Source organism: Meriones unguiculatus, chromosome 11 (genome assembly GCF_030254825.1).
Source record: "Meriones unguiculatus strain TT.TT164.6M chromosome 11, Bangor_MerUng_6.1, whole genome shotgun sequence".
Lineage (NCBI taxonomy): Eukaryota > Metazoa > Chordata > Mammalia > Rodentia > Muridae > Meriones > Meriones unguiculatus.
Genome location: NC_083359.1, coordinates 1,790,920 through 1,817,609, shown reverse-complemented (window position 1 = coordinate 1,817,609; position 26,690 = coordinate 1,790,920). Strand labels below are relative to the sequence as shown.

Below are 26,690 nucleotides of genomic sequence, written 5' to 3'. Positions count from 1 at the left end.
CCTTGCTGAACAGTGCTGACCGTTAAGCCCAGCGATTTACACACGCTAGACAAGTGCTCTTCACCCGCATGTATTTCAAGGCCACGGCTGTGTCTGAATGTCACGTGGGGGGCTCAGTGTGTATGGTTTTAGATTGTGTGTGTGGGTGTTTTGCCTGCGTATGTGCATTTGCGTACCATTTGCAGGCCTGGTGTCTGCCCAAGACCAGAGTGTCAGATGCCCTGGAACTAAAGTTACACACAGCTGTGCGCTGCCACGTGGATGCTAAAAACTGAGGTTACAGGTGCGCACCGCCACAGCTGGCTCGCGTGAAGCTTTGATCTAGACGGAGAAAGGCCATGTCTACACCATCACCCGCACACAAGGCCCGTCTGTACCACACGCCCACACCAAGGTGGGACAAACTGAATACAGCTAACGACTGACAACTGGTCAACCAGGAAGTCAGATGGTCTCAGTTTCCCTGAGGACTCAAAAGTCTTCAAAATAACTTGAGGGGAATTTTTTAAAAACCTACTTACGTTCCAAAAGCTTAGTTTAACTGCTAACCTTCAAAATTCGAGCCTTGCACTACAAACTCAAAAGCAGAACACACCTCTCTGCAGCCTTACTGACGGGCAAGTCAGCTCACACGGAACAGCAGACAGCAGACACGGAGGTGTGGCCCTTGGGACGAGGAGAGCTTGCAGGAGCTGAATTCGCAGGCAGCCTAGGCCACACAGCAAGCTCCTGTAGGAAAGCACAGGGACAAGAGCTGAACAGTCAGCACTAACTCACTGACAGGACAGCCGGCTACTTTAAGCCACAGTTCTTTCTCAGGCCAAAGAGGGGACATCCGGAGAGGACACAACAGGGTTGCAGCCCAGCACTGGGGCCCCAAGCTGGGAACAGCCAGCATGACCACAGCAGCAGAGTTATCTACAGTTAACTTTATTGGATACAAAGTGTCAGGACACAGAAGGGGCTAAGAGTCAGGCTCTCCGGCAGGTGGCGGCTTCTCGTCATCAGGGGGACAATCAATGAAGTCAGCCAGCATGGCAGCTGTGTCATCTTGCTCCTTTTTAGGGACAAAGACACAAAATTCAAACAGACACAGATCAGGCTGGTGCAAGCCTTTCCACGAGCCCCGCACGCCTTCCCCAGGCCACCCATCTGCCCAGCCAGCATCCTCCCTGGCTGACCCTCTCACCTTTTCCTGGGGAGCTGAGGCTTCTGCCTCCGTCTCCATCTCCTCCTCTGCAGGCGTCTCGGGTGGGGGCGGCGCCTTGTCCCCTGCACCCTCGGTCCCCTCTTCCAGCAGCATGGGGGGAGCAGAGGCCTCTTCCTCAGCAAGCTCCTGGGGTGGCCCTGCTGTCGGGCTTCCCCCTTCCGGCTCCACCTCCTCCTGGGAGGGGGGCACCTCAGGGGCCAGGGTGGGAGCTGTCTCAGGCCCGGGCACCTCCTCTGCCCCCGGCTCCTCCACTTCCAGTAAGAGCCCGGGTTCAGGTTCCGCCTCGGGCTGTACTTTGGGGGAGTCTGTGGGCGGCAGGGCTGGCGGCAGCGTTGGGGGTGGAGGGCCACCTTCCTCCACCTCTCCTCCCGCGGAGCCAAACTCCTCCTCCTCTACCTCTTCCAACTCTTCTTCCTCCTCCTCCTCCTCTTCCTCCAATTCACCTTCTTCCTCCTCAAATTCCTCTTCAAATTCTTCCTCTTCTTCTTCTTCTTCAAAATACTCTTCTTCATCTTCTTCCTCTTCCTCGAAGTCTTCTTCTTCCTCCTCTTCCTCTTCTTCTTCCTCCTCTTCCTCCTCCTCCTCCTCCTCCTCATCACTGCTGTTGATATTAATGACTGTCAAGTCTTCCTCCATGGCTGTGGGTGCTCCTCCTCCAGGAGTGCCTTCGGGGACCAGCTGGGGTGGAGGAAGAGCCACAGGACCCGAAGCGGGTGCGGGTGGGGGTGGGGGTGGAGGCCCTGGAGCTACAGGCAGTTCTTCAGAATCCTCCTTGGCTGGCACAGGAGGAGAAGCTGTGGGCGGGCCAGCGGGAGCCCCAGGGGGAGGCGTGCCTGCTGGGGGTGGAGGTGGCAGGGACGGAAGGCCCTCGGGCACGATCACCACACTGTCATCTGAGTCACTTTCCAGGGAGATCTCCACATCAGAGGCCTCCTCCTTGTCATAGTGGACAAAGGCTGGCCTGGGGACTCGGCCCCCAAAGGTCTCATCGGGGGGAATGCTGGGTGGAGGGGTCCCAGTAGGAGCAAGGACAGGGTCCTCGCTGGAGCCTGCACGGTGGTTTTCAGGGCCAGGAAGGAGCCTGGGTGGGACAGACACCAGGCTGGGGACAGAGAGGCCTAAGTGGTTGGCTGTTGCTGGAGGTCCAGGGCGAGAGGGCACCGGGCCCGTGGCTGGCAGAGAGCCTGCTGTGGGAATGGGGCCCGCTGCAGGTATCGGGCCTGGAGACGGCACAGTACCCACGGCAGGCACTGGGCCCGGAGTGTGGAAGGCTGGGGCCCTGAATGGAGACGGGGCCTCAGGAGGAGGTCCGGGCGCAGGAGCTGGGCAGATCGGGGCTGAGCCCTGCAGAGGAGGGACGCGGGGGTGTGCGAGGGCTGCGCAGGTCACCAGTGCTTCTGAGCAGAAGGAGGAGACCTGAGGGAGGAGGCGGCACTGGCACACAGGCTCTCACAGGCAGGTACCCAAACGGGAGGACCCAGGGACCAGAGAAAGACCCGGCCCAGTCAGCACCTACCTCAAGACTGTCCTCCCACTGGCCAAGAGAGAAAGCTTTCAGGGCACATGCAAGGGGAGGCGGGCATCGAGGGGAAGGTGCCAGCAGCAAAGCCAGCAGCAGGCGGTAGAGCTCGCGGCGGCAACAGGAGCTGTTGTAGGGAGAGCTGCCGGGGACCTCACCCTGCTGGACACTCATGACCAGGGGCAGCACCAGATCATGAAGCTTCTGCAAAGAAGATTGAGTCCAGAAATGCCCCCAAGACCACACCACCCCTCAAGGCCAGAGCCTCCTTCCCAGGTCCAACAGCCCACCTCTGGGGTAAAGGCACAGGGCAGCGGCCCCTCCCCTGTCCACCAACTAACCCTGTGAGTCTCCTCCTTCATGAGAGGCCCGCACATGAGGACGCTCCTGCTGAGGCCTGCGGACAGAAGGGCGCATCAGCAGGCTGACAGGCGGGGCGAGCACGCTGCCCCCCTCAAAGCAGCTCCTTCGGCCAGCGTGAACCAGGGAAGGCAGACGCTGCAGGCAGGCCTCTCCGTGTGTGGCGGCGCACAGCTGAGAACAGCCTCCCTTCACAGCAGGCAGCAGGGGCACACAGCACCCACTGACCACCGCCTACACTGCCAGGGTCGGGCAGGGAGCCCCCACCAGCGTCCCTGCCCCACACAGTGTGTGCGTAACGTGCTGAGTGCAGTGAGCTGAGGCCCCGGCCACTCCAGGAGCTCAGGCTGCAGGACCGTCTGCTCCTGTGCTCCCGCCTGCCCGGTGCTTACCAGTTCACACAAACGCACCTCTCTGCTGTACACACAAATGTACCCCTCAGGGCGGCCGCATGTGCATGCACACACGCACACACACACACAGGCACACACAAACACACCTCTCAGAGCCGCGGCACACACGTCGCTGTTGGCGCTCCTGTCTCCCTTCCTGTGGCTGGACGGGGCCAAGGCCTCCCCCATGTCGAGCTTCAGCTTCTTAGGGGCACTGGGCTTCCCACTTTGCACACCTCCGTCAGCGCTCCCCCTGGCGCCGCACAGCTTGTGGTGAAAGGAAACAGTCACGCATGTAAGCAAACAGGAAGTCGGGGCGGAAAGTCAGGGAACAGTCACAGGGCCCAGGTCTCACCTTGAGAGCGTCCGCTGTTGGGGAGATGTCACTGAGCAGGTGGGTGAGTAAGGCCTCTCCAGGGGTGCCCCCCTGAAGCACGCCTGCTGAGGACCCACATACCTGCACCCACAACTCTAAGATCGCGTACACCTTGGTCCGAATGGTGCTGGAGCAGGAGCAAGGAGAGCAGGGCATGAACAGAGCTGACACGCCAGGGCCCTGGGGCACCCGCCCGTCCCACCCGCCTCTGCACGCTGGCCCTCCTGGACAGTCACCTGTAAGGCCTCTCCTGGCCTGGGGCCAGCGTGTCCCTGCCGCTGCTCCAGGCACTGAGGACCTGGGGAAGCAGGCGGCTGATCAGGGTCCCAAAACGCAGGAGCCGGCCTCCACACCTGGGGCAGAGGATCAACAGTGGCCTTCATCTGCAGGGTGATCCCAGGACCCACACCGTGACCAACCCCACTTACGCAAGGATCAGTGCAGAAAGCAAGTCCAAGGCTTCCAGGTGGATAGAGGGCAGCAGCAGCAACCTGAGGGGACCATCTCCAAGCAAGTTCTGGGGACAAATGCAGCAACAGTAGATGGACAAAGAAAAGGAGAGCCAGGGAAGGCAGGAACAGGGCAGGTCTACTCTACGTGAGCTGGCCCAGCTCGACTCAAGCCCCTCTCCCACCCTGCAGAGGAGACCCTCAGCATGACTGAGTCCAACGATGCCTCAGCTCATCCCGAAATTCACTCTGCACACTGGGACACCGGCTCAGCTGTGTGTGAGCGAGTCCAGGTGGCCGGGCACTAAGCAGGGCTAGGCGTGGAAGACAGGCCACTCACAACGTCCTTGCTGCTGACACTGAGGACGCGGCAGATAAGGTCCAGGATCTCCTGCACAGGGACAGACACGGGAGCCCCAAACTCCGAGCTGGGGAGCCAGAGTAGAGAGAGCCTTAGCGCAGTCACCCGGCCTCACCCCACACACCCGCCTCCACTTCTCCAGGCCCAAGCCCACTCCCTTCAAGAGCCACACACCTGAGCATGAGCCCCAGGCAGCGGGCCAGGCCTGAAAACCTCTGGCGAAGCTGGAGGAGGGCATGGGTGCTGTCGTCTTCCGGGTGGGGAAGCAGCGGCTCGACTCCAGGGCCTTCACTCTGCACGGGAGCTGGGCAGCGAGCGACACAACCACCTACGCACCCTGCCTCCCCCTCCCTCCTCTGCCCTGTGTGAGCTGCCCTGCGGGTGCTAGAAGAGCAGCGGAGCTCTCAACCCCTGACCCACCCTCCAGGCCCCGCCCTTTCCCATCTGTGGGAGATCACCCACCCACGTTCTCATCCATGTTGCCCAAAACCCACCGCACGCCTCCACAGACCATCCTCCTGTCCCTCCCGTTACCCTCTCCCACCGTCTCCTGACCACAAACCCTGGTCCCTACCAGTCTCTGCTCCCTCATACAGGGTCCCCAGCAAGCTGTGCAGCGAGACCACCAGGCTGTGCAGCTCCTGCTCCCAGTTCTCCGTGTGCTTCAGGCCCTGGGAGAAGCCAGCACCCAGGGACGGCAGCTTGGAGTAGCACTCACAGGCCAGCTGCAGAAGGGCAGGGCACTGGTCAGAAGGGATGGCCGAGCCAGGGGCTTCCTCCTCACTAATGCCCCAGAGAAAAGAAACGAGCAACAAGAGCTCAGGAGGCGGACGCCCCAAGAGGACAAGCGCCAGTAACTGTTGTCAGGAGGAAAGGCAGAGAGGCTGCAAATGTTGTAGATCAACAGTAAGGATGAGCCAGCTCCCTGTGCATGGCGCCTCTCCCTTCCCTTTACCTGCTGGAGCTGAGGGTTCAAGGCATCCAACCGAGACAGGAAAAAGGCAGCCAGCTTGCCCTGGAGCAGGGAAGAGAGGAAGAGGTAGTGGCCAGGGCTAAGATTATCTGCGGCAGTCTTCCTACCTGGGATTTTGCTTTCCTATAGACACAGGAAGTGTGCTGCACCCACACAGCAATGAGACACCTGCACATGAGCTCTTGGTCCCAGCCTCCTTCCTGGGAGAAAGGGCCTGGCCCTGCCCCCAAAACAACTGGACTCCCTCTGCTAGTTTTTACAAACGACAGTCATCTTTCTCTCTGAAGCCAAAAATAACAGTTCTGAAAAACAGAAATACCCACAGGCCAGCTCTGTGAGCTGAGAGAGAGAAAAGTGAAAGTTCTGCTAGAATTAACGCACACCCAGAGAGACGAGTGTGGCACTGGTCACCAGGACAGGCGAGGAGAGCAGAGCCAAGGCAACAGGACCTCAGAGCCACCACCTGTCCGTCCACAAACCTCTCTGCCTGATAGAAGCCCAGAGTAAGTGTTCAGCCTAAGTTCACAATCTATTCTGATTGTGAATCTATCCTGCCCTATTCTTTAACTTTTAAATTGTTTTGAAACACTTTATTTGAAGGACAATAAAAGGAATTTGTGAACATGTGAGTAATAAACAGAGGAAAGTGTGTGATTAGTTTTAGTAACCTGTAAGATGTAGCTTATCTCTCATTTTTTAAAGGATTTACCTATTATGTACACAGCATTCTGCCTGCATGTACACCTGCATGCCAGCAGAGGGCACCAGATCTCATGACAATGGTTCTGAGCCACCATGTGGGTGCTAGAAATTGAACTCGGGACCTCTGGAAGAACAGCCCGTGCTCCTAACCTGAGCCGTCTCCCCAGCCCCTATCTGTCAATGTTAAGTGCAAATGAATATGCTTATCACAAGACCTACAGCTGTCAGTGAGGAACGCCTTTGTTCCTTTCACAGTATCAGCTGCATGCGTCACAAATTCAAATTACAGAACTAACAAGACCTAGTTCTACAGTGAACTGCAATTCTGTGCTGCAACAGTGCCCACTGTGGGCATGCTAGACTCTCTCCTCACCCTGACGGCTTCCAGTCTCCCTGCCCTCTCGGTCCTCAGCACTGACAATCCTGGATGAGTGTTCCCTAACTTCTTACTGGAGACCACCTCCCTACATCTAGCTAGCTTTGAAGAGCCTGCTGACCTCAGGCCAGCTGACTTTGCAGATCTGCCACAGGGATCCTCTGCAGCTCGTGACTGCTTGCTTCAGGCTCCCCAGGAGAAACCAAGCCTGTCCTTGACCCCCACATACCCCCGTGGCTTCCAGGTGTCCCTGGAGGACAGTAAATAGTAGACCCTTTACCCCTGTGTTCTCCTAGTCACTAAAGGAAAGCTCTCCACCACAAATCACTGTGCTAAAGAATGATCTGATAGGGCAAGACGGCTCATCCGTGTTTGCTGCTGAAGCCCAGGGACCAGCGGCCATGGCGGGAACCTACTCGCCGACGTGTCCACCATGGGATGCACATCCCTGCCTACACGAAGAAGAGGTCTTAAGTTGTTCACGACTTATTTTGTGTTTTCGCATATGCATGTCCTACAGATGCTGATTCTCTCTCCACCACTGGATTCTAGGGACTCAAACTCCAGCCACTGGCCTTGGTGGGAAGCGTCTTATCCATGAAGCCATCTTGCCTGCCCTATTCTCTAACTTTTCAATTGTTTTGAAACACTTTAATTGAAACAGAATGTCTGTAATTCCATGTTTTTGTGTAATGAAATTAAACTGTAAGTCTGAGGGGCTCAGATGGAGCTCACTCCACAGCACAGAAGAGAAAACAAAGTCCTGTCCTGGTCACCGACAGCTTCTACTAGCTGTGCTGTGCGCACTGCCAAGAAAAGGAAGATCAGCACAGACCTCATCACTGAGACCCGGGCTCTGACGCTTCAACGCTGCAGGTAACTAGTTAGTGACGGCCCAGCCACGAGGAGTACCAGCATCTCAGCAGGTGGCTGAAACCGGAATAACTCCAAACCATATGTTTCTTTTGTTTTGGATTTTTCTTTACTCACTGTACAGTGTAGACTAACTCTAAACTCGCATCCTCCTGCCTTAGCCTCCCGGCACCATCCCCCCGCCCATGTCTGCCCCTCACATACTGCCCTATCCTAAGCTTAACTCGTAAGCTTACCTGTAAGAGCTCCTCAACTCTACGCATGAACAAGAGCAGCACACAGAATAGCAGTGTACAGGCTCTCTCTCAGCATCTCACACGTCACAGGACCACCCCCAGAGCCTCAAAATCACCCTCCTTTCACTTTGTGATGATCCAAAGAGAAGCTCTACAGCACTCTCTGCAAGCTTTGACTCCATGAGGAAAAGGAGAATGCTGAGGATCAACTCTAAGAACAAGTCTTTCAGTGAAACTGCAGGTGTCTTACCCATGACAAATCCACGCTACTTTTGCTGCCTGAGCAAGGGTAGCTAAAACCACAGGGAAAACAAACAGACCTTGGGAGAGAGGGTGTTAATGAGGTCTCTGTAGCACCATTCTTCCTGAAGGAAACTAAAGTGCTTCAGGAATGAAGTCAGGGCAGTAGGAGAAACAAGGGGCATTCCAGAGATCCAAATCAGGCAGAACAGAGAGGGCTGAGGGGGTAGGGCTTCAAGTGTAGCTTGGTTGTAGGGTATTCCTTAAAAAGAGGGGTGGGTGGTAGGGGCTGAAGATGGTTCTGCCCTTAAACACACTGACACTCACGCTTGGTTCCCAGCACCCACATGGCAGCTCACAAGCACCTGTCAGCTCCAGTTCCAGGGATCCAACACCTCTGACCTCTGCAGGCCCCAGACACATGTGGCTCACAGAGATATATGCAGACAAAACACCCACACAAAACAACATAGAAACTCTGAATTTAAAAATTAATAAAAGGGGGTGGGTGGGAGGGAGAGACAGAGAAAGAAGTTTATGGGTTAGAGAACAGGCCCAAGAATCAGACAAAGATCTAAGCTCCCCCTCATCATAGGCAGGTAATTAGGTCAACATCTTCACTGCGAGGACAAAACAAGTACTTCAAGGCAGTATTATGACACAATGGCTCTTGTGCAAAGTTTAGAAATGCCAGGGATGGAACCTATGGTGGAGAGCTATCACAGTTTGTAGGTACTTACTTTTAGAGCGCCACAGGCCCGAGGAAAATAGGTCAAACAAGCCTTCATTCCCTCCAAAGCCAAGTGCTCACACTGTGGGAAGAGCAGAAGTTAGAAGGAAGAGGCCAAGCACCAACCTCCAGGCATTTCCAATCCCCCCGGGCCCAAAGCCCCTTTCCAGTCGGTCACTGTCTTCCTATCCTTACCCTTCTTTTTTTTGTTTGTTTGTTTTTTTGTTGTTTTGTTTTTTGAGACAAGGTTTCTCTGTGGAGCCCTGGCTGTTCTGAACTCACTTTGCAGACCAGGCTGGCCTTGAACTCAAGAGATGTACCTGCCTCTGCCTCCCAAGTGCTGAGATTTGATTACAGGTGTGCACCACCGCCCCCGGCTTATCCTCACACTGCTGACGTCCTCCTCCCTACGCTGTCCCCGAGACATCTTTAATCCAAGTGCCCGCACTGCAAAGCCTCACCTCTGCTCTGAGGCCCAGCAAGGAGGTGAGCAGCCCAGGAAGGTGGTTGGTGGAGATGTCCCGAAACAGGGCAGGGAGCTGGGATGCGTACCGAAGCAGCTCTCTCAGGATGGCCACGGCCAGCTCCATGGTGGGCAGTGGGTCCTGGGACTAAAAGCAACAGCACCCATGCTACAAACCTTACTGCCACCGAAGGGAGGGACAGGAGTGCAACAACACGGGCTTCTAACAAACACTACAGTGTGGGGCTCGAGAGACGGCTCAGTGGAGAAGAGCGCTGGCTGCTCTTCCAGAGGACCTGGGTTCAATTCCCAGCATTCACATGGCAGCTCACAACTGTCTGTAACTCCAGTTCCCGGGGACCTGACACCCTCACACAGACATACATGTAAGTAAAAACACAGATTAGATGAAATAATAAATACAAAGAGAGAAAGACAGATAAACAGATGCTAATGTCAATATCACCATCACATTCACCATCGACAGGAAGCCTCAGGAAGGACATGCTCACATTCATATCTAGTGTCTGGAAAACTGGGGTGTGCACTTGTGTAGCACACATGGGGCACTGGGTTCACCCCTAGAACCCCAAAATAATAAATTACAAAGTAAGGATGTATCTGGGTCCCGGGAATTTATCTGAATTAAAAAAGTATCAAAGCTACGCCTTAAGACTTGAAAGTTTAGAATATCGCAAATGTCTTTATTCTCCCATCCTGCATTTCTCTGCTTAATCTCCCCAAGTTTGAGTCACACCCACCCTGGAACTCAAGGGGAGAAGCTTCTTAGTTTCAGAATGTTTTTTGAAAAGTAACAGGAACCTAAGGAAAAAAATAATAACTTGGCACATACCTCTTTCTAAGCCAGAGGAGGCCGTGTGCCAACAGGTATGAGAACACTGAGGAAGCCATGAGTAGCCGAGCAAACAGGTTAAGGCAAGCAGTGGCTTGAGACCAGGACTTTGAGGACAGCCTGGGCTACATATCTCTTCTTCCCCCCACCCTCCAATTATTTACTGACTCATGAAGGCAGAAGCATGGAAGTCGGAGGACAGTCTCTCCTCCCCTGATGTCCAGGACTGAACTTAGGCTGTCAGGCTTGGTAGCAGGTGGCTTTACCCACAGAGCCATCCTGACAAATCCCTCAAATTTAAGAAGAGTTGGGCCCATGACCTACAAACCGGCCCGCAACGCTGTCTGGCAGTCCTACTGCACTTCTCTCCAGCCAACTTTCTCCACTGAACTTGCAAACTCCAACTTCCCCGACCACTGCCGCCCCACATGGCCTTGCCTTCAATTTGGCAGAGAAAACTAAGCCAAAGACATGGCTACCTCATAGCTTCCAACTCCCAAACCTAAATTAAAAAAAAAAAAAAAAAAAAGAGGTTTTGAGGCATCCTCCTTTGCCTCCCTTCCTCCTGTCCATACACGATCCCTTCGCTGGGCGTGAGTACAACCTTTCTCTTCTCATTGACATGCACACAGGCTCAGGCAGACTCCATCTTAGAAATTCCTGTAACCATAAACCCCAAGATCTGCCCAGTTCTGGCCCTTGACAGCCTTGAATCTTGAAAGGGTCTTTATCCACCGTACTTCCTGCCCCTTTCCCAATTTCTCCTCATCCCAATCCAGTCCATCTTGTGTCCACAGCTCCTCAGAACCCACTTTCCCCAGACTCTGCTCACTAACACAGTAACTGCCTCTGGGTGAGTCCTGCTACAGCGGCGATCTGTACACACAAGTCACTCTGGGCAGATAACAGAAGTGACCCTCCCTCCTTCCGCACACGCACCTCAATCTTGCTTACTCCTCCCTCTTCCTTTGGACCCCATCCAACCCACAATCCTGGCTTGCTGTGTCAGACTCTCCCGCACACTCCTGCTGCCCAGACCACTCAGCACTACATGCAGGGAACGCTCAGCCCTGGCAAGGACAGTCCACTGGTCGCTAAACACTAACTGCCCTAGGGAAGCGGACCAGCAGCCGCCCTCGTCCTGGTCATGAGAGGCTGCCACCAGCCACCAACACACCAGGCCACACTCACAGCGTTTTCTCATCTCCTCTGAACCCTGACTGCCTTCCACAAGCCTTCTAAAGGCCACAAGCCATGTTGGCGATGTCTTTTCCCTGAAGTCAGTCAATCACAAGACTGTCCACCTGGCTCTCTGTAAACCCACAACCACCCTCCTCCAGGCTACTGCGAATTCCTCCTCCCCTACCTTGAAAGCTATCTACCTGCCTGGTTCCTCTGCTGCCAATCCTCTCCTGACTCGTCCTTTCTGTTCCCAACACCCAGAGTGAAGTTTTTAAATGTGATGATGTCGTCACTGTCACCACCATGATTTTCATAGTCTCTAAATTCCCTCCACTGGCTTTTTTTTTTTAAGATTTATTTATACAGCATACAGTATTCTGTCTGCATGTTTGCCTGCACGCCAGAAGAGGGCACCAGATCTCACTATAGATGGTTATGAGTCACCATGTGGGTGCTGGGAATTGAACTCCGGACCTCTGGAAGAGGAGCCAGTGCTCTTACCCTCTGAGCCATCTCCCCAGCCCCTCCTCCACTGGCTTCTTAACAACAGTGCTGAGGCAGCACATCTCACTAAGTCATAAGGAGACAGTTACTGAGAGCAGATCCCACCCACCCTCACCACAGAGCAGATCTGCCCCATGATGCCGCCCTCCACCTTTTAACGCAGCGAGCAGTCCTCAAGAAATGCTTCCTCTTAAGTGTCCTGGCTTCTGTGAGAACAGAAATCTGTGAACCACCACACATGAGTATGTGGTTTAACATGGCCCAGAAGCTAACAATGTTTTTTCCATTTTTAAAGAAATGAAAAACAGTGTTTAATAGAAACCACGTGGCTTATGAGTCTAAATCGCTATCTCCAAATTCCTAGTTCCTAAGAAAATATCCCAGTCCCTGTATTCGACTTCAGAGCTATCCAAGTGGAGTCCAAGCACCTCTTCCCCTGCGCACACAGCTTGCCGATGTGCTCACAGAGCATATGGAATACAGAAGCACAGACAGCACAGCAGGTGCTAGGGAGGAACTAAACTTTAGAAGAGCAGCAAAGCAACAGACTGAAACGCACATACACAACAAGTCCTTACACTAAGAACCGCAGAGCTCCCACTCCTTAGGAAAGGAGACCAAGTAAAGCTGAGACTGACCATGTGTGAGAGGCAAACAAAGTAAAGCAGCCAACAGATAAAACTATCAGGAAGTTTAGAAAGATTTCTACTCCAAGCTAACTCCTAACTCTCCTCTGTCCACAAATCAGAAAACTGTTTTCAGTCATTCTGTCCCAGAGCTAAATGTCCAAGCCACAAAGAGCACACCTGATGCTGGGGGGTGGGCGGGGCAGCAGGGAGAGGGGTCCTTACCTGCAGCACCTGCTGGATGCTCCGGAGCCAAGATACACAGTGCTGCTGGAACAGCTCCGTGGGGCTCTCCCCCACCAGCAAGGACAGCAGACACAAGCCTTCAAACCTTGCAAGAAGAAGAGGTGCCGAGCTGGAGGCTAGACATCAGAGAAGCCTCCTGACTGTCCCTTTCTTTTCGCTGACCTGCAGTATGACTCTATCTCCAGATTAACTGTGGTTTCCACCTCCCAAGACATAGGAAGGACTCAGCGAGGTTAAAGTAGCGAGCAAAAAGGAAGCACAGGCAATCTCAGGTGGGGACAGGAAACCGGGAGGTGGGAATGGTGAGTTCAAGTGAACTCACAAAAGGAGACCTCCCCACAGCTCCTGGGAGGAAGAACATCTCTTGAATCAATAGGGTGGGGACAGAGCACAGGCAAATACACACTCAACCTCTTCCTAGCACACACCGCCCTGAAGAAACAGAGTTGGGGACTTACCGAGTTTTGACGGAGCCAAGATGGGCATTACTGAGATTCACCAATGCCCCAACAGCTGAAAGATTCTAGACATGGAGGGAAAAAAAAAAAAAAACAGGAATGAATCAGGCAAAGGTCACTACAGATGCAGAAGAAATTCTCCAATTCTTCATTGTCCCTGCACCTAAGAAAGCTTTCTGAAAACGCACTTTCTGAGCCCAAAAAGGCCATAAGTCTACACCACAGCTGTCTGTCCTTCAACTGTTTCCTCAAATTCCAGCTTATCTGATCTCCCCTCATGTCTGTGCGGGACACCTCAGAACTAGCAAGAGGACACCCCAACTCATCTACCAGATCAACAATAAGGCTTCCTTTACCTCAGCAGAAGAACCTCACCCCTGGAAAGCACCTAGAAAAAAAAGACTTCCAGAAATGCTAGCTGAATGAACCCCATCCAATGCCCTTCCTCCATCACTCGGGAGAAACAAGTCTTCCCCTCACCCTGCCTTCCTCGGAGGGGTAGGACGACACGTGGACTCAACCTGCCCTTCGCCAAGCCCTCCCTCTCACACACACGAAGACACTCCTCCATAGCCTTCAAATAACCTCTCCATCAGCCAAAGCAGCACTCCTGCAGGGCACCCACACCTACCGAAGGCCAGACAGCATTTGTTCTTTCTAATTCCACATCAGCACTGTCTGGGTATAAGAAGGCACAGCTGAATACAGTCTAAGATCCCACGGCTCAGCAGGTAGTGCCTGACAAGCTGCATCCATTCCCAGAACCCACGTGTAGGAGAACCCACTCCCACAGCTGCCCTCCGACCCCCCCACGTGTATGAGGCATGCATACACCGCACATACATAAGTAAACGAGAGCAGCTTTTATACTCAAAAGGGTTCTTCCTCGGGTGGCAGAAACTGTTCATTCATTTACTCAGTACAGGTGTACTAGTCTACTTTAGGAGAAACATTGCTTTAGGTGCTGGGGAGCTCATCTCCCAGATGGAAAAAAGTGAAAATAAACAATCCATGATGTAAACACGGGCTGTGCATCCATAACTGGATAATCAAAGTGTTCCAAATCCAAAACACTGAGTTTCAGGGATCTGACAAGTGGAAACCCCACACCTGACCTTACATTAAGCCACAGGTTATGTTGCAGAGACAGCGCAGAGGTTAAGAGCACTGGTTGTTGTTTCTTCCAAAGGTCCTGAGTTCAATTCCCAGCACCCACATGGTGGCTCACAACCATCTATAGTGAGGTCTGGTGCCCTCTTCAGGCACACATGCAGGCAGAACACTGTATAAATAATAAATAACAAACCAACCAAAGGTGAAGCCCAGTGCTGGTAGGGAGGAGTAGGGGGTGCCTGCCTTTAATCCTCGAACCTCCAGAAGCCGTCAGGGGCCAACCTAGTCTATAGAGTGAGTTCAAGGACAGACGGGCTACACAGAGAAACCCTGTCTTAAGAGAGAGAGTGAGAGGCAGAGGCAAAGACACAGAGAGAACAGGAGAAGCCAGGTATAATCCCAGCACTCAGAAAGCAGAGGCAGGCACATCCCTGTGAGTTCCTGGCCACCTGGCCACCCTAGCCTACATAGCAAGATCCAGGCCAGCCAGACATGCTTAAGCAAAGCTGGAGACAGCTCAGTGGTGAAGAGCTCTTCTTGCTCTTCCTGAGGACACAGATTCAGTTGCCAGCACCCATGTAGTGGTTCACAACTATCTGCAACTCCTGTTCCAGGAGAGCTGATGCCCTTCCAGCACCACAGGCACCATGTGTGTGGCACAGATACAAACCCACAGACTAAACACATACATAAACTGAATGCATCTAGAAAACAAAAACAAAACAAAACAAAACAAAAAACACAGATACATTGTCAGTGTTTGTTCTACAACCCCTACACACAAAGGGTAATAAAACTCATGTTCAAAGGCCAGACTGGTCAACAGCTACTGCCCCATAATGCATCCCATATGGCTAAGGCCTGCACGCACTACTATGAATGACTTTTCTTTCTTCTCTGTTCTCTCGAGCGTGTGTGCGTGCATGTGCGTCTGTGTGCCTGTCTGTGCGTGTGTGTGTCTACAGATACCTCTAAGGGGAACATCAGAAATAATATAGCAGCACAAGTGTTTGCCCCCAGGTGTGACAGCAACAATGAAGGCGTCACTGACGTTAGAGACTGTGCCAACTGACAATGTGGAGCTGGGCACAGGGCTCACGGAGGACTGCTCAGTGCACATCTAGAACAGAACAAAAACTCAGGGGACAGTGAAACCAGCAGGAGTTCTAAAGCAAACCAAAGTGTTAAGAGAACAGTCACGGGAGTATTCCAAACAGTCACCACTTGAGGTCTGAGATGTACAGGCCATAAAGGCTCTTGCCACACAGTCCTGGGCTCTGATCCCCAGAAGCCCACAGCCGCCAGCCCCACACCCATCTGAGCAGCTGTGGTCACAGCGCCCTCTATCAAGAAACGTGAACACCACCAGGAGCCCATGGCCAGCTGGCCTGGCACGCAGCACAGCAGACACCTTGTCTTGCCATAGGGATCTGAGGGCCTGGAGGGTCCTACCACTTGACTGTGCTGTGCCACCCTTGCCCATACCCACCAATTCCAACACGCTGGCCTGTGAGCCCAGCAATACCGAGGCCCAGGCAGGTGGGTCTCAGTGGGTTTCAGTCCAGCCTAGTCCACAGAGCTCCAGACCAGCTGGGGCCACACAGGGAGGCGGCAGAACTTCACAGACCGCTTCGGGCACAGCGTGAGAAACCAGGCATTGAGGACGACACACGCGAACTTCGGCAAAGGCTCCTAACCAGCCCACACTGCCTACTGCTTGCCTACCTACCTCACCAGCCTCAACCTGCCCACCTCTCCTTCAGCGTCTAAACCCCTAACCTAAACAATGCCTTTATTTTCCATTCCTTCCTACCACGGGGCCTTCCAACGTTCTAACTACCCCTTCCACCCCCTAGCCCCGTTCGCCTTAAATGCCAGGTCCTTCGGGGAAAATCTTTAAAATACTCTATACGAGGTTGGATGCTTCGTACCAGATTCAATTTGGTGTTACAGCATTTTGCTCATCGCCAGTATGGTTGTGGTTAGAGCGTCTAGTAGGGGATTAGACCTTCGGCTAAGAGCTAGTAAATATTTATGTGTTCAACTACCCAAGGAAAAACACAGCCCCCCTTCACCCCCCCAAACAAAAGGTTCGCCAAAAGAAAAACACTGAGGAGCATTCGGCTATTTAAGCGCCCTGGCATGGAACGGAGTCCTTCCATTCCTCTGTGCCCATCAATGGCCTAAGAGACACAGGGCCGAATTCCCCCCTGGGGAAAACGGCAGATAATGAAATTCGCGAATCTCGTCCCGAACGGTGCGAGGCTCCATCTCTCCCCTCAGCTCCGTCCTCCGGCTCACGCCTGCAGCTTCAGGAAGGCGTGACCTCGGCGCCCGGCGGCCTCCCCACGGCGGCCACGCGAGCCGCGGACTCACCTGGGCCCCACCCACAGTCCCATGCAGCCGCAACAAGCACATGAGCCCAGGCATGTACGGGGCCCAGTGGATGGGGGGATGCACCGGGGCAACGGGGGACGCCGTTCGCGGCTGTAACAGCCCAGAGACGCTCTCCAGCAGCAGCAGACGCAAGCGCGGGCCCGACCCCGCCGCAGAGAGACCCCCAGTCCCGCCGGGGGCCCCGGCCGAGGAGCCCGCGGAGGGCCCACTGAGAACGGCCGCCGCCATCTTCACAGGCTCGAGCGCTGGCGTAGCGTGATGACGCAACACAAGCGCGACGCACGCCGCTCGGGGAGGGGTCCTGGGGAGGGGGCTGCGGCGCGCGGGCGGGGGCCCTCGCTGTGGGAGGGAGCATGCGCGGTGGGCGCGGGCGCCGCGCCGGCTCGGGGCGCCGCGCCGGGGGTCCCGGGCCGTGGGGCGGGGCGGGGGCGGGGCCGCGCGGGCCGGACACGTGGTGTGCAGGAAAGGCGCGCGATTCGGAAAGCGTCCGGGCAGCCGGGCGTCCGCTCGCCGTCCCCGCGCCCCGAAGGCGGGGACGCGCCAGCCTGCTCCCCAACAGCGGAAAACCGAGCCAAGCGCACGGGCCGCGAAAGAGAGCGGCCCTCCCGCCGGGGTGTGTGCGCCGAGTCCGCGCACGGGCGGAAACGCAGTCTGGGGGGGAGGGCGGCGTTTGCTGCGCCCCCCGCGTGGGCCTCTGTGAGGGGTGAGACCTGAATTCCGCTGCCCGGTTTTCTCCACCACGCTAGCAACGCCGGAAAACCGCACTAGCCGTGTTCGTTCTCGGTTTCCTACCCACTTCTCAGGTCCTGAGGTTCTGCTTCCAAAGTAGGGTGCAGCCCAGAGGTCGGGTCCTGAGCGCCAGATAAAACACCAGAAAGCATGCGTGTGCGCGCACAGACACACAGCGCACATCCCAAACAGGTTTAATTTCTTCCCATCTCCTATTCCTAATAGAACATAGACACGTCTATTTCATCACCCTCTCTCCTGACATCTTGGAACCCTTTCGAAGGCCTCCTCATTGCCTTATCAGCATTCCAAGCATCACACATTAGGCTTTTCTAATGTAAGTCAGTTTTGTCTTCTTTCTGCGTTTTGACAGGCTGGCCTCAGACTTGCGGCAATCTTCCTGCCTCAGGCTCACAAGTTCAGGTCCCGGCATTATAGGTGTGAGCTATCTCAGCTTAGAGCCCTTCAGGGGCTTCTAAATATGATAAGAAAATTCTCTTACACATTCTGAAATGTATATCGTCTGACCTCACCATATGCAAGTGCAATTACTCCTTTCTTATTCCTGTCTTTTCTTGTTGTTTTGGGGGTGGGGAGATGTCTGCTTTTCTTTTCTTAGTCTTGAGCTACTCTGGCCTTCTATCCTCCAGCAACGTCTGTTCCCAACTCAGGGCCTTTACACAGATTTCCAGTTCTGCCGCTGGACAGCCTTCCCTTTGATTCCTTGTTGCCATACTCAAAAAAGTCTTTCTAAGTAGCCCATGCCAGTCCCCATCACCCCTCACCCCCGACACACACACATTTTTTAAAGCCAAGGTCTTGAGCCCTCTTGGTGGTGTACACCTATAGTCCCAGCACTCATGGAGGCAGAGACAGGAGGATCTCTGTGAGTTCAAGCCCAGCCTGGTCTACAAAGCAAGTCCAGGACAGCTAGGGCTACAAAGAGAAACCTTGTCTCAAAATACCAATAAATAAATAAATAAAGCAATAATAATAAAATAAAGACAAGGTCTTAGGTAGCCTCGGCTGATGAACCCCTGTATAGTTAAGGATGGCATTAAACTCCCGAGACTCCTGCCTCTACCAAGTGCGGGGCCCCAGGCCTGTGCCACCTCACCAGTACATAGTGCTTTGGATTAAACCCAAGACCTCATACACGCTGGGTATGAGGTCATTTGACTGAGTGAGCTAAATCCTGGCCCTTATTTTTGACTCTTTAATTATACTTACTGTGTGTTGGGGGGGTGTGCGGGAGGAAGGGGTATCCCATGTGTCACAGTGCACGTGTGGAGTCCTGAGAACTGGGAGTCTCGCCCACCTCAGCTGACCTACCAGCTGAGCTGGCCCGTTCCTCTTTTTTAATTGGTGCATATTAAATGTATAACAGGATATATTTCATGGTTTCATGACCACTAACGGATTTTATTGTGGAGGAACTTTGAGACAAGGTCTCTCCATGTAGGCCAGGCTCGTCTCAGATTGCAGCAATTGATGGACCAGCCTGACTCTGTCTCAAGATTAAAAGCCATCTTATTACAGCGTCAAATAAGCTCATTCCCATTTTCTGTAAACTCAGGTTTGACTGCGTCTAGACCTATTTTCCGGAATTTGACATGATCCACCCTGATAAGATGTTCTGACAAATAATTCTGAGATGTTCTGGCAAGTTCCTCCATAAGCAAAAGAGACTTAAGAATCCCCTCGCCTTGCAGTTTGGGGGCTAACGTAAACCCACCTTCTCCTGTGTTGGTAACAGTCTCCACTCTCATTTGGTGGGATTAACACAGTCTTCCTGTGCATCCTAAACACCAGCCCCAAGCCTAGCTCTCGCCCGCACCCCAGGCGTGATCTCACTATAAATCCTAGGCTGGATTTGCCAGGGTCCTCCGTCCTCCAAGCTGTGGGATTACAAGCTTGCACCACCACACCCAGCACTCAATGTGACAGTCACAAACCTGTGAATAACGTACTTTAGTTATACTCACATCTCTCACAGTCATTTGTCCTTTGTTTCACCTCCCCACACCCTGGGCCGCTTTCTCTTCCCAATTGCTACACTGACTTTTGTGTCTTAAAAAAGCCGCCAGGCTTATTAGCACACGCCTGTGATCCTAGCACTCGGGAGGCAGAGGCAGATGGATCCCTGAGTTCGAGGCCAGCCTGGTCTACAGTCCAGGACAGTCAGGGTTACACAGAGAAACGCTGTCTCAAAAAAACCAAACCAAAACACAAACAAACGAACCACTAAATCTTACATGTTGGAGAACACAGGACGCTTGTGCCCTAAGTCTGGATCACGTCCCATCACGTGGTCTCCACTCCCCTTCGTGTCCTGCACGTGGCACGCCTCGTTCTGAGCAGATGAATCCTTACTGGAAGAACACCCGGATGCAATTACTTATCCATCGTGAGTGGCGCCGTGGTGAACGAGGGTTCCAGGCACTGCGTCCACCCCGCTCTCAGCAGTGTGCGCTCAGCAGCGGCACAGCGGACTACCTCACAGTTCTGTTAGGACTTCCCGGACATCCTGTGTGTGGATCTCAGCAAGAGCTGGACTAACTTACACCCCTTACCAGCAGGGTATCAGAGTACATTTATATATACCCTTCCCCATGAAAACAGCATGTGTTTTCATGTTTTGGATGGTGTGGTGTGTGTGTGTGTGTGTGTGTGTGTGTGTGTGAAAAAGAGACAGGGAGAGAGCCTCACTGTTGGTGGCTTACTTTTTATAAACTTTTATTTACATTTCTTTTTCTCCTTACTCCACCCCAGTCCCTTCCCACACCCCAGCACCAGGTAGGAGGAGAAAGGGTTGGTGGGATATGGGCGCAGTTCTCTCTGCTGCTTCCTGCTGGCCAGGGTCCTTGGGTTCCTTGGAGCCAGTGCAATCCTCGTTTCAGGAGATCTGTCTCACAACAGCAACCAGGAGCCGCAGGGGGAAGCAGCAGCCTTGTTCGTTCTCTCAGCTCCACTCTCTGGGCTCTGGCATTTAGTCTCTCTCCAGAGTCCTCAGATTGAAACTCTCTGCAGCTGGGAAAGAGCCTCTCTCAGAGCTCGCGTGAGGCACACAGTCTGCTGCTGTGACCATCTGAATCAGCCCCACGTCCCACACCTGGGACCAACACAAACCATGTTACAGCCACAACACCTGACCCACGTAGTTCATAGCCTTGAACGTCCTGTAGCTGAGGACAACCTTGACCCTTCTGCCTCTACGGTGTCGCTGCTGAAACCACAGGTGTTTTGGACTCCACTTCAGACTTTCAATTTGGGTAACCCCAGTGGCTGAAAAGACAGAGCATCTATTCCGGTATTTATCTGCCATTGAAAACTGTCTGTTCAGGTTAGGGTTCTCTCTCTCCCTTCCCCCTCTCATACATTACATCCCTACTGCAGTCCCCTCCCTACACCCCTCCCCTCCCCTGCAGACCCACTCCTCCTCCGGAATTCCCCTTCAGAAAAGAGCAGGCTCCCAGCATTTCCGGAGAGCACAGCACAACGAGGTGCAGGAGACCAGACTAACCCTCCTATCAAGGCTGGTGAGGCGACCCAGCAGGAGGAAAGGGTCCCAAGAGCAGGCTAAAGAACAGAGGCATGCCCTTAGGCAGCGCCAGGCGGACCTCTGTGCGAGTGAGGCCAGCCAGGGCTACACAGAGAAACCTCAGAGACACCCCCATCCCCGCCCCCCCCCACTGTTACAGGTTCCATAAGAACACCAAGCTAAGAACCATGACACATGCAGAGGACCTGCCGCAGCCCCACGCCGGCTCCGTGAGTCCCTACGAGGCCGGGGAAGTCGATTCTGGAGGCCCTGCTGTCCTGATGTCCTCGACCCCTCCAGATCCTACGGTTCTGCCCCTCCTCTTCCCCGTGGTTCCGGAGCTCCAGGGGAGAGAGAGACCGGTCCCGGAGCTCCAGTTTGGCTCCGCCATGCAGCATTCGCATGCAATGCCCCCAGACGCCAGAAGAGGGCGCCAGAGCCCGTGGGACTAGAGTTACAGACGCCTGTGACTGGAGGAGTCCGTGATCTTACCAGTTTGGCGGTCCTGAGAGTAATATCCTGTCAAATGAGTATCTGGCAAACGTTCACATTCTGTGTTTTCCTTTCTGAATAGAAACTTTTCTTTCCTTCTTTCTTTCTCTCTTTCTTTTCTTTCTTCTTTCTTTCTTTCTTTTCTTTCTTTCTTTTCTTTCTTCCTTCCCTTCCTTCCTCCTTCCTTCCTTCCTTCCTTCCTTCCTTCCTTCCTTTCTTTCTTTCTTTCTTTCTTCCTTCCCTTCCTTCCTTCCTTCCTTTCTTTCGAAACCCCATATTGTGTAGCCCTGTCTGGCCCACAACACACTATTTAGACCAGGCTGGCTTCAAAGTCAGAGACCCGCCTGTCTCTGCCTCTCAGCTGCTGGGGTTGAAGGTGTGGCCCTGGCTGGGAGAAGGTTCTCCTTTGATGCGGTCAGCCTGCGGCTTGTTCTTGTTTGCTGGCTTTGGGGTGCCTGTGCACCTGTTCAGGCATATGTATCTACAAGCTCGCTCGTGAGGCCAGAGCTGGCATCCTCCTCATCACTCTGTCTTACTCCTTTGCAGCCAGGTTTCTCCCTGGCCCCGGAATTAACTGCCTGTCCCCCACCACCACCACCGAACATGCACAAGTCTGTCAGCCAGGAGGCCCAGCGATCGCAAGTATGCAGAAGACCAGAGCCAGTGTGGATGGCGAGATCCCAGGTTCTCGTGGTTGACCCGCAAGTGTCCTGAACCACTTAACCATCGCTACAGACCTTTATTTTAAGATATAGCCATTTCCCATGCATGAGTTTCGTCTTTGTACCACAGGCTTACCTGGTGCCCACAAAGATCAGGTCATGTGGTTCTGGGATCCATGCAGGTGCTGGGCTCTGGACCTGGGTCTTTTGGGAAAACAACAAGTGCTCTTAACTGCTGAGCCATCTCTCCAGCTCCAGCATCTTCTGAGACAAGAGGCTGGCCTTGAACTCACAGCATCCTGGAACCCGATCTTCCTGCCTAGTGCTGTCTCCACGCTGACAGCATTTATTTACTAACCTGTTGGAATCACGTTCAGAAAGACCTTGCCTGTGTCTAATGGCATCTTGAAGTGGTTTCCCTATCATTTTTCTCTGGTAGTTTTGACATATTTTGAGTTGAAGATGTAATTTCAATTTTCTACATACAGGTATCCAGTTTTCCCAGCACTATTGTTAAAGAGGCTTTTTCTTGAATGTATCATGTGCATTTTTCTTTAATGATTTGTTTTTAATTTGTGTGTGTGTGTGTGTGTGTATCTGTCTGTGCACATGAGTAGAGATGCCCTTGGAGGGCAGAGCCTCCTGAAGCTGGCGTGACAGGTGGTTGTAAGCCATCTGACTTGAGTACTGAGACTTGAACCTGGGGCCTCTGCCTTTGCACTCTCAGCCACTGTGTCTCCCCAGCCTCCATGCGCGTGTTCTACAGCTCACGTCTGTACACATGTTCTTGTGTTCTGTGCAGAGTCAAATGCTGATCTGTGCCCCCCACACCTGGTTGCAATCCTTGTTCTGAGAATCTCCTGTCTAAACTTTGTTTCCCAGTTGTTCTCTGATATATCAAAAAAAGCAGCTTAACAGCCAGTCACTGAGTAGGGGAGAGAACAGGGCTGGACTTCCTTCCAGCCAGGGGAGGGGGAGCTAGAGAGGAAGAGGACTCCGGCTGCAGCAGAAGTCCAAGGACCTTCAGAAGAGAACAGAACCTAACTAAACTGTGCTCACTGTAATCCCGTACATACATTAATGCAGACATGCATAATTCCTCCGAGAGCTTATGTTTGCAGAGCAAAAGTACCAGACACCAAAAAAGACAAGTAGCCCAGGCAGATGGCCTCAAAAACTATTTCCTCAAAAAGTCCACATCTCCAGGGCTGGAGAGATGGCTCAGAGGTTAAGAGCACTGGCTGCTCTTCCAGAAGTCCTGAGTTCAATGCCCAGCACCCACATGGTGGCTCACAACCACCTATAGTGAGAACTAGTGCCCTCTTCTGGCCTGCAGGTGTACATGCAGACAGAACATTGTATACATAATAACTACATCTTTCTTAAAAATCTGCATCTGGAACAATTTCATAACAACTAGCTGGACCGTCCACCATCACAGCCTGTCCCAGCCAAGACTTCAGTTAGGCCCTGAAGTTTCCCAGCAGGCAGAGACTGGGCAGCAAGTTTCAGCCTTTCCTTCTCAAGGCTGGGCAATATCCCAGACTTCCCAGGCTCCCTCTCTGGCATCAAACCCTGATTCCCCGTCCCCTGTGCTCACCACGGTAGGCACGGCAACTACCTACCATAGAGAGCTGATAGGGCAGATGTTCAAATGACCACACACCCCGAGCTACAGTCCCTGCTACTTCCAAGGACACTGAGGTGAGGATCACTTTTGCCCACCAACTGAAGGCCAGCCAGGGGAAAATGGTGAGACTCTGTCTCGAAACGGAGAAAAGAGGAAAGGAGGAAAGGGAAGGATGGCCCAAACTATTTTCTGATTGATCAACAATCTCTAGAGTCTAAATTACAAATTCACTGGCCAGGTGGGGGTGTTGGGGGAGGGTAATGGTGGTGGTGGTTATGGTGATAATGGTGGTGATGGTGGCTCCTGCCTTTAATCCAAGCACTTGGGGAGGCAGAGGCAGGTGGATCACTGTGAGTTCAAGGCCAGCCTGGTCTACTAAAAAAAAAAAAAAAACACCCTGAAAGGGTCCACTCCTTCTTCTTTATTCTTTGGTTTCCATTGACTAAGACAATGCAATGCCTGACACGTAAAACGTGTTGTAGGATCTAGAGAGATTGCCCAGTGGTTAGACCACCACTTGTTTTTGTAGAGGGCCAAGTTTGGTTCCTAGCATCAAGATACCAGCCCACAACTGTCTGTAACCCAAATTCCAGGGAATGTCCTCTTGTAGCTGCCACAGTCATTGAGGGCGGGTGGGACATTTACTGTATATTCAAGCACAACGCCCATATACACAAAATAGAAATAAATAACTATTTATTTTTAAAGTGTTCAGTTAACATTTGTTAAGTAGCTGGGCAGCAGGGTGCAGAGGTAGGCAGGTCTCTTGAGTTTGAACCCAGCCTTGTCTACAGAGTTAGTTCCAGGATTGCCAGGGTTACACAGAGAAACCCTATCTTGACCAAACAAACAAACAAAATAATAATAAAATAAATTGTTGAGTAAACGAATGAGTATTGGATGAAATACAATGCCTACTTTTGTTGTTAGTGTTTTGTTTTGTTTTGTTTTGTTTCTTTGACTTTTTGAGACAGGGTTTCTTTGTGTAGCCTTGGCTGTCCTAGACTCAAAACGATCCGCCTGCCTCTGCCTCCAGAGTGCTGGGATTACAGGCATGAGCCACTCTGCCTGGCTAAGATTTTTTTTTTAAGAATTATTTATTATGTATACAGTATTCTGCCTGTGTGTACACCTGCTCACCAGAAGAGGGCACCAGATCTCACTATAGATGGTTGTGAGCCACCATGTGGGTGCTGGGAACTGAACTCAGGACCTCTGCAAGAGCAGCCTGAACTTTGGACTTTTAAACATGGAGCCTGATAGACTTTTGCATTGGGCTGTGGCTGTAAGGGACCTAGGGAGTGGAGCGTGGCAGTGTGAATAGGTTTGGCCCCCAGAGATTCGCGTGTGAGAAGGCTTGGCCCGTGGGAACTGCGGCCTTGTTGGAGGAAGTGTGTCACTATGGGGTGGGCTCTGCCCCGTGTGGCTCACAGCTCCTCCGGCTGCCTTTGGATCAAGGTGTAGAACTCCCAGATCCTTCTCCAGCACCTCGTCTGCCTGCACGCTGCCAGGCTTCCCGCCGTGAGGACGATGGACTGAACTGCCGACTGTAAGCCAGCTCCAACGTGAACGCTGTCCTCTTCACGACACAAGTCGCCTCGGCCATGGTGTCTCCTCACGACAATGGAGACCCCAGCCAAGACAGTGACTTGAAACCTAAGGGTCTCAGAGGTTGAGAGCCCTGGCTGCTCTTCCAGAGCCCTGAGTTCAGTTCCCAGCAACCGCATGGCGGCTCACAGCCGTCTACGGTGAGATGGGATGCCGTCTACCGGCCTGCAGGCAAAATAATGTATAAATAATAAATAAATCTTTTTTTAAAAGGCCAAAGTTCAAAGTCTCTTCTGAGGTTCATGCCATCTTTTAGCTGTAATTCCCTATGAAATCAAAAACAAAAAAGTGGATCACATGCTTCAAACATGTCATGGCACAGGACATACATTACCATTCTAAACGTAGGGGAGGAGCATAGTGAGGAAATACAGGACCAGAGCAAAACTGGAAAGGAGCTGAGCAAACTCCACGCTTCGCATCTGCCTGTCTGACATAAAAACACCCTTCAGTGGATGTAGCCCATGGCTACAGTCTCCAAGTGGGATCCCTACTAAGGGGAACAGGGGCTGTTTCTGACATAAAAACACCCTTCCGATCTCCAGCTCCTTCCATTCTGTTCTTGTTTTTGTTTTTGTTTTTTAAACAGAGTCTCTCTGTGTAGCCTTGGCTGTCCTGGACTCCCTTTGTAGACCAGGCTGGCCTCGAACTCACAGAGATCCGCCTGCCTCTGCCTCCCTGGGTGCTGGGATTACAAGTGCGCACCACCACGCCCAGCGAACTCCTTTCGTTCTAGCTGATTGCAGCATACTCTTCTCTCTTGGGCTGGTCCCCTCCCCGTTAGCAGCTTTCCTTGGCAGGAATCCCACAACTCTGGCAGCTCCAACCCTTTGGGGTTTCCAAGGCAATTTAGGCTTCACCGTCACGGCTTCCGGAATGCAGATTCTCCTGCTCCTGTTCTTGGTGGTCATCCCGGGTCCTGCCATCTCCAAAACGAGGGGGTTTTCCGCTGCCCCTGGGCTGCACGTTCACCAGAGCCTCTCCTGGCTCTCTGCATGGTGCCACACGCCAGCTTCTTTGCATGACCTCTTCAGTGCTGGGTCTTCAGAGGCCGCACCTTCAGCAATGGCCCCTCCTGGCCCCTCGCAGGGCCCGGCCTCAGCTGCTCTTCACAGCTCCTTCACGCCCTCAAAACCAGCAGTGCCTGGTGAGCCTTACACGCTCCCGAGTCTGGTGGCCATTACAAGGTGCAGCCTTGGCCTCCTCACAAGATGGCCTTCCTGGGCCTCCATTCAGGGACACCTCAGGGGCTTTCCTTAGTCGAAAAGAGAAATTCCATCCTTGATTCTAAAGCCAGAGCCATGTGGCTGAAGCTGCCAAGTTCTGCTGCTTGCTGGGGCTGGAACATGCCCCCCCCCCCATTCAATTTCAGCTTCAGAGTCTTCTGTG

At 53.1% G+C, this 26,690-nt stretch overlaps 1 protein-coding gene across 1 annotated transcript; it reads right to left on the bottom strand.

Moving 5' to 3' along the window:
• Positions 1 to 914: 914 nt before the first annotated feature.
• Positions 915 to 16,903, bottom strand: Pelp1 (proline, glutamate and leucine rich protein 1). The gene is made up of 17 exons (XM_021651638.2): positions 16,619 to 16,903; positions 13,130 to 13,194; positions 12,651 to 12,756; positions 9,259 to 9,408; positions 8,808 to 8,879; positions 5,623 to 5,682; positions 5,242 to 5,392; positions 4,842 to 4,971; positions 4,647 to 4,734; positions 4,286 to 4,374; positions 4,094 to 4,210; positions 3,837 to 3,984; positions 3,589 to 3,748; positions 3,071 to 3,126; positions 2,727 to 2,933; positions 1,190 to 2,626; positions 915 to 1,057 (listed from the first exon to the last, which is right to left on the bottom strand). The coding sequence occupies exons 1-17, from the start codon at positions 16,865 to 16,867 to the stop codon at positions 965 to 967; spliced, it is 3,378 nt and encodes a 1,125-aa protein (XP_021507313.1). The 5' UTR covers positions 16,868 to 16,903; the 3' UTR covers positions 915 to 964.
• Between the last annotated feature and the right edge of the window lie 9,787 nt (positions 16,904 to 26,690).

Excerpts from the sequence above, each read along its gene's own strand:
- Pelp1 (XM_021651638.2), bottom strand. The coding sequence starts at position 16,867 with ATGGCGGCGGCCGTTCTCAGTGGGCCCTCCGCGGGCTCCTCGGCCGGG. Across the intron at positions 4,972-5,241 it reads GTATGAGGGAGCAGAGACTG|CTCCCGTGCAGAGTGAAGGC; the intron begins GTAGGGACCAGG and ends CTCGCTGCCCAG. Across the intron at positions 3,985-4,093 it reads GGCCAGGAGAGGCCTTACAG|CACCATTCGGACCAAGGTGT; the intron begins GTGACTGTCCAG and ends CTCCTGCTCCAG.